Raw genomic sequence first — 7,947 nt, 5'->3', positions numbered from 1 at the left:
AGTCAGTCCCTCTGAAGAAAAGCCTGATTTAGAAGAAACTAATAATTAGAAGGGACCTTAAAGGTTTTAATTTCTTTTTCACTCATCATCTGCAATCTGTGTACAGACTGAAATTGCTGACTATCTTCTTCTTTTGGAAACTGTTGCCACTTATGCATCTCTGACATTCAGTCTTCTAATTATTTCCCTAGATTACTGAATGGCAGGAATAGCTATGTATATAAAGTATTTTATTTTGAATAAAAATTGACTCATGTGCCCAAAAGGCTTACAGTCTAACAAGGTAGACATACAGCAAACTTTAACAACTACCATGCTTTGAGAAAGAGAATTATCAGAGGAGAGGCATCAAAAATTAGCCCAAGGGGTAGGTACCATGGCTCCCACTTGTAATCCTAGTACTTTGGGAGGCCCAAGCAGAAGGACTGCTTGAGGCCATGAGTTGGAGTCCAACCTGAACAAGAGCAAGATCTGTCTCTACAAAAAATAGAAAAATTAGCCAGGCATGGTGGCACACACTTATAGTTTCACCTACTTGGGAGGCTGAGGGAGGAGGACTGCTTGAACTCAGGAGTTTGAGGTTGCAGTGAGCTAGGCTGAGGTCATAGCACTCAGTGAAATCCTGTCTCAAAAACAAACAAACAACAAAACAAAACACGAGAAGGAGAAATTAGCCAGTCCCCCTAGCAGGTGAAAAGATGTTTCAGGAAGCGGCAGGTACCAAAGGTAAGGAGGAGTGAAAAGAAGAAGATATATTCATTAATTCTGTCAACGTGTATTTACCAACAACTAGCGTGCAACAGACACTTAACTGGGAATTGGGTATTTAAAGGTAAACAAAAATATGCAAGGACTCATTCCTTTACATTGAGAGCAGCAGATAGACATTAAGCAAATAATCACACTATTTCAGGTATAATTATAACATAAGGAATTGCATAGGGGAAAAGAAGTTGGTTTTATGATGATGTGAGGACTTATCCCCTGGAGAGTAAGAGATGGCTTGGGAAGATTTCTGTGGGAAATAATTCTTAAGCTAGCATCTAAAAGATGAATAAGTAGGAGTTATCTAAGTTAAAAGGAAAGAAATAGATTCCAGGAAGATTGTGACACAGATGAGGGGAAAAAAGGTAGGAAAGGAATAGTTAACAAAGGCATTAAAAACTACATTACAGATTTCTGTCTTTATCCTAAAAGTATGAACAGCCATTTTAGGCTGCATTTGTGTCACAGGTTTGCATTTAAAAGGCAAAAGATCTATCCATTTCGAAGAGAAACCAGAGTATCAGATTTGCATTTAAGATCATTTGACTGTAAAATGCAGGATAAACTGAAAAAAGTCAGCAAAATATGTGGGTAGACCCACTTGATGGTCTATACACTCAGTCAACAAACACTTATTAAGTGCCTACTATGTGGCAAGCACTACTGAAGTATTAGAGGTATAGGAATAAATAAAAGAATGTCTGTAACTGCACAAAATGTATACATTAGTAAGGGGGAAACAGACAAACCATCTATAAAGTCAAGGAGTGGTTAAGTGCTATGAAGGAAAATAAAGGAGTGTCACAATGGTGAGTGAGGAAAAGTGCTATTTTTACATAGGATACTGTAAATCTAAACAACAAACCATGACAGCCTGGAGGGAGACAGCATCAGGGAAAGAAATCAGTGAACTGAAAGGCTGTTTAAAAGGTAAAAAAAAAAGTCATCTGTTTTTGGAGATGAACTGGTGTAGGACGGCCTTTGAGAGAGATGATTTGCAGTTTGGGGGCAGACCCTTGGGCAAGTCATCTGCAGGTGTTAGTCATGGAGAGAGAGCCCAAGCCATGGCAATCCCTAAGTACCGGTCATTATCCAAGACTCCCCTCACCGGTTTGTTACAGTCTCAATAAATAGCCACTGTGGAGGTTGCTCAGGGCTACCCTGCACTTAGGTTAGCCTGCCTCTTGCAAGCTTGTACTTCTAATTATGCCACACCTGTTGGGCGCAGGGTGTTAAGGGACCTGACAAACTGGAAATGTAGGATGATGTGGAATAGTGTGAAAGACAAGTGCTAGGTTAGCAGCTATATATGGGCCATTCCTTAAGGAGAATACAGTGAGAGAAGAATCTAATAAGTTGTGAAGACTCTAATATCTAATGACCAAGAAGATGAACATCCATCAGGAGTAGAGAGATTCAAGAGACGCAGCTGCGAGGAAGGTAAGTGTTAGATTATTTTGAAGACTGAGTGAGAAGTGAGAAAATGCACGTATCAAAATCAGACAAGACAATCCTTAAGAAAGTTGTTAAAGGGAGACTATTAGAGATAGAGCAAAAGCTAGAGGGAGACATGGGAGTCAGGGTCATAACCAAAAAGAATGTAGGAGTCTAAGTAAGCTTTTGTTTCTGTGTTGCTTGCTTTTTGATTTTCAGATTAGAAAGACAAACTCAAAAGGGTTATTAAGAGAATAAAACTACACAATAGAATAAGTGTCTGAATGAAGGCAGTGAGGATATGAATGTAAGAAAGGTCTAATGTGCAGGTGCTTTTCAGAAGGTATAATCCAGTAGGACTTGACAACCCAGGTTTGAAGACGGACAGAGAAAGAGGAATTTAACATAATTCTTAGATTCACAGCTTAGGTAACTGTATTCATAGTTTTACCAGTCATAAGGTAGGGCACAAAGTGGTGGAATAGTTGGGGCTATGAGAAGGAAAGAAAGATAAATTTCACTTTACAAAATGAATATAAGGTTAGTTTGATAACCAAGAGGAAGTGGGGCTATCCAGTAGGCAATTAGATAGTTCAGAGCTCAGATTGAGAAGACTGAGTTCATTAGTGTACATAAGCCAAATAAAACTTTCTTTATAAATTACTCAGCCATGGACTAAGACAAACCTAATTTTGTCTATTGGAGGATAATAATTTATCAAAAAAGTAAAATACTAAGATTTATGAGTAAAATTTTTGAAATTAAAATAGCCTCTAAGTTAATCTTTTAATGTTTACTCCCTGATTTGTATTCTCACATGAATTTTTCTGAATGAATAATGATATTAATAGATACCAAATATAGAATTGTATATAATCCTGAGTATATAAATGGACATTATGTTGCACATTTGAATGCCATATAATTCAACATGCTGCCAAAAAAGAAAAAAAGATCATGAAATTTAGCTGTAGGAAACAAGAAGCAGATGGAAGTTGTTAAGAAAGGGAATGGTGGCCAGTTGTGGGGGCTCATGCCTATAATCCTAGCATTCTGGGAGGCCCAGGTGGGTGGATTGCCTGAGCTCACAGGTTAGAGACCAGCTTGAGCCAGAGCAAGACACTGTGGTGGGTGCCTGTGGTCCCAGCTACTTGGGAGGCTCAGGCAAGAGAATTTCTAAAGCCTAAGAGTTTGAGGTTGCTGTGAGTTGTGATGGCACCGCACTTTACAAAAGCCTAAGAGTTCGAGGTTGCTGTGAGCTGTGAAGGGACCATACTCTATCAAGGGAGACAAAGTGAGACTCTGTGTCAAAAAAAAAAAAAAAAGAGAGGAATGGTAAGATAGGATGGGCTGAACCATGAAAAATCCAATAGGGACAGCACCCTGGGAGCTGCTGATTAAGCAATTTGAAAGGCAACATTTAAAGCAGAAGTATAGAAGGAAATAGGTTCAGTATGTATAAGGAGATAGTGAATAGAGTACATAGAGATTAAACTGAATAAATGTAAGGATGTGTCTTCAGTAGACAACCAAGAAAAAATTAAATTTTGGAAGTGGTGTTGAAATTATAAGAATGGATGAAATTTCTTCAGAAGTAGGTATGCATGTGAAGGGAATTAAATAAAAATGAGGAAATACTGGGGAAAACTCCACATTTAAAGGCAGATGGATTAAAAACAGCCAGAAAAGAAACAGGAAGTCAAAAATTGATGCTGCAGAGGTCAGGTGCATAGTTTCAAGAAAAGGAGAATAGATGTGTGTACATTGGGGGTAATTAAAAAAAAAAAAGGAAGAAAGGAAATAAAGAATAGCTTATTACACAGAATAAAGTGTGAAGTTGTTGAGATATATTCAAAAGATCATCTAGTGACAAAATACAAGATAATGCACTGAGAGAGATAGCAGCCAAATGTTTACCTACACAATACAGAGCCATGACACCAGTGGTTAGGAATAAGAGCTCTGAATTCAGAGGGACTTGGGCTGCAATCCCAGTTCTGCTATCATGGGCAAGTAAAGCTTTCTAAGCTTCAGGTTTCAACCTATAATGTATAATAATATGTAGTAGTGCACATCTTCCTCACAGGATTGTGGGGAGGAATAAATAAGATAATGTAAAGTATTTAAAACAGGCTTGGTACATAGGAAGTAACTGAATGCTGGCAGCTATTATTAAAATCACTTTACTAGGAAAGAAAAAGCAAATCATTGTAAACTATTGCCTGAAAGGTACTTTGCTCCTGGAGCCAAAAGCCAACTTCGGTTAAATACCAATAAGGATATAAAACATGGCCATACCTTTATATAAAAAATTAGTACACCTTACTAACTGGAACCACAATTACTGCAATTATATAGTAATATGAAGATCGAAATTAAAAATACAACACAACAAAACTTAATTAGGTCTTCAGTCTAAGAAATAAAAATACTAAGAAAGGGATGCAATAAAACTCTATACAAAAAATTCACAAGACAAACAATAAAGCTGACCAGTAGATGAAGCCCTGCAGACTGTACTGATTGGCAGGCAAAACTCCTTAGTGAAGAAGTCAAACCCATTAAGATGTGAAAATTTTATTCCTTAATTTTCTCTGCTTTAATCAAGAAATAACATATGTCAACACTGATATCAATATCTTGACTGGTCAAACAGATATTGTAGAATATAAATTAAAAAACTGATAATTCTAGTTTTGAGATTAAATAGTATAAAGTGAGTGATCTGATTTTGAAATACCCCTGGGAAATCTGCAAGTTTAAGAAATCAGGCCTTATATAATAAAGCTCTTCTGTGAAGATCAACTTAAATCAGGCTTAAAAAAGTCAAGGATGACCTTTTCTTCTAACTGTGGTCACTACCATAAAATTTAAGGTCCAACCAAGTTGTTGTGATTGCTCTTAAATATTGTCACCCTTAGAAGAACTACTGGTTAACTATCCAGACATATGCTTGAAGGAATATCAAGACAACCACGTGATGAAAAAAATAACTATGAGGCAAAATTAAACTCTATTATGTAAGTAACTATATCCAACCGTCTCTATATGACCTGTCCCTACTTACTGAAAACTGCTAACACACTATCAGAATCAATGCTAAACAATAAGTTAGTCAGAAGATTTAAGTAATGGAACTGTCAAAACCTGTTTATGGATTAAAAGGATAAGAAGATCATTATCACCATTATTATGTACACAGTCCACAGACTCTCCCTGTCTCAACAGGACTTGTTCGAGGAGTTCTGCCACAGAGTATAGATCCAACTACATAACCCAAAATATCCAAAATCTGAAATGCTCCAAAATCCTTTTTGAGTGCCAAGATGATGTTCAAAGGAAATCCTAACTGAAAAATTTTGGATTTTAGATGTTTACATATTGAATCAGTGTATAATGAAAATATTCAACCATTTTTAAAAATCCGAAATCAAACATTCCTCGTCCTAAACATTCAGATAAGAGATATCCAACTTGCATTATGTTTTAATGGCATCTCTACAGACAATTAACACTTACAGTGATGCACTGATGTCCTCCTGCCACTTCCCTATGCTGCCAAGCTCATGTGCTCAGGGAGTAGAATCTACAATTTTAATGCTACACTCTAAAGAAAACATAATTAGGTTGTAAAATTACATGAAAAAAGCCAAAACTCCCACAGATACCACACATGAGTTAGTTTTTTTCCTTAATCATTTAGAATGTAAGACACTTTTGTAAAGTTAAAATTTAATATAATTTGTGTTAGAATTTAATACAAATTATGATACAGCCAAAGATTGTGTGTCATCTAATTCTTAGGCAAGGTTATTTAAGCAACTTGACTATACGGTTGCATTAACACCCAATTAGAAGTGTATATCATCTAGCGACAAGACTGTTATGTTCCCCCTGAAAGATAAGTGCCCAGAAACCAGTGAAACCAAAATATTAAACTAAGCAGAAAACCTGGAAAATCCTTACTCTTCCATTATAGGCATACTTAGTATAAAACCTTAGCTACTTTGTATCAAAGAGGAGTGACCCAATGCCTAAGATGTCAGAGAATCAAGATCTGTTACCAAAAATGTGAAATTATACATCATTTGGTTCTTGTCTGTTTATGCTGGACACCTCATGACCTAATAAAGTTGGTTAAATGGAAGAGATCCTGAAAATTTAGGAAGCTCAGAAAGAGCAAAATAATCTAAATAATTCTTTACAAAACGTGGCTTAACTCAGATTTTCGATTCTAGGTTTGAATTCCTGGAGGATATTTAATAGTAACAACGGAGCCAACCCCAAGGAATCTAATTTTTTCAATATCCCATGAAATGAAAAAAACACAAAAATGGAATTTTAAAATTCTACTATTCCGCGGATGATGTGGATAGAAAACCCAAGCATATTCCACTTTTACTCAAAAGAAGTGAAGTTCGGGACTGCGATTTACCCCGTATTACATGGTGTGTGGGGAACAATGAAGACATGGCATTCCACTCGAAATTCCAAAAAAATTAATATGAAAAACCTACACTCCGCCTTTCTTGTTATGAAAGAACATAACTAGCACCAAGAATCTGAATGGTCCCCCGGAAACCCAGAAATTTGGCAAGTCCTTGTACCTAACAAAGAGTTCATCAGTGTCTGGAACCTTATTTTACTCCAGCACCCAAATGACTTCCACTTAAAATCCATCTGTGGCATCAAGTTTAGAGCTTAGTCTGGTCTGTCAGGGTCAAATACAAAGATACCAGCTTTAGCATTAAACTCAGGCTCAACCTAGGGTGTGTCCAGGTTGCTGTGGAGCCCGTCCTGCTGCCCACTAGCGCGAGGGTGCCCCATACTTTCTCGTGATGTCTCCTGTGACTCCTTCCTCTCATGACAGGGCGCCTGGCAGGACTCTTGCTGAGGGTGACAGGAGGGACGCCCCGCCCTCTCCTCTACCTCTTTCCGGAGGAGGCCTTGAGACCCGGCCCCCCGCCCCGACCTGGACCAGCCTGGAGTGTAGCTGGGATCTCTCTCGGCCTCCACCCGGAGTCTCTGGGGGACAGTAAAACGGGGTCCCAGTCCGAATCCAAACAGAAGGAGCCCCCAGGTCCGGGCCTCTCCCCCAGCAGGCTTACCCTCCGCCGCCTCCTACACGTTGCAGCCTCCCCGCTTCCTTGCGGAGCAGCCCAAAGCACTGCGTCCAGCAGCAGTTCCCCATCGCATGCCCTCCAGGCGCCGTCGCTCCTTCTCCCGCTCAAAGCCCAAACCCAGGCTCGGCGGCCGCATCCGCGCGGCACGAGCCCAAGCAGGATTCGGGGACCGGAGGCGGGCCGGCCGCAGAGCGGCGGCGTGAGGGGCTGTGGCGACGGGAGGGATGAGGCGCTCGGAACAAAGGCAGCGGTTAGTCCAGCGGGAGCTGAGCCGCCTCCGCGCGAGGGAGGAGCGCCGGACTGCACGCTGTGGACTTCCTCGCTGTCCGCATGGCCCCTCTTGCCTCAACCCACAGCCCAGCACGAGTGACCGCCTCCAGCTGCCGAAGGAGGCCAGTCCCCGCGAGTCGTAAGCACCGGCCCCGCCTTCCAGCGCGCCCAGGCCCGCGCCTCGCGGCCGACGCCGCCACACCCCCGGCCCGTCCCGGGCCCCCATTGGGCGCGCTTTGGCGGCGGCCCCGCCTCCTCCGGTGACTTGTCCTTACGTCACTTCCGCAAGCGCTGGTACAGTAACCTCAGTAGCGGAGGCAGCTCGGTTCCTGGCCGTGGAAGTTCGGTGGTTGTA

General features: G+C 40.6%; 1 protein-coding gene across 2 annotated transcripts in view; it reads right to left on the bottom strand.

Annotated features, from left to right (window-relative positions):
- AP1AR (adaptor related protein complex 1 associated regulatory protein) overlaps window positions 1–7,738 on the bottom strand; it is a 35,949-nt gene extending 28,211 nt beyond the window's left edge. Inside the window, exon 1 of one of the 2 annotated variants that reach the window (XM_003798159.3) lies at window positions 7,308–7,738. In XM_003798159.3, the coding sequence (XP_003798207.1) occupies window positions 7,308–7,390 (83 nt within the window). In that variant the 5' untranslated portion in view covers window positions 7,391–7,738. The remainder of the gene's footprint in view (window positions 1–7,307) is intronic. The other variant, XM_003798160.3, reaches the window with a different exon arrangement.
- Window positions 7,739–7,947: the final 209 nt, after the last annotated feature.

Source organism: Otolemur garnettii, unplaced genomic scaffold (genome assembly GCF_000181295.1).
Source record: "Otolemur garnettii isolate 467f Iridium unplaced genomic scaffold, OtoGar3 scaffold00129, whole genome shotgun sequence".
Taxonomy (NCBI): Eukaryota; Metazoa; Chordata; class Mammalia; order Primates; family Galagidae; genus Otolemur; species Otolemur garnettii.
This window is presented reverse-complemented; position numbering and strand designations above follow the sequence as displayed.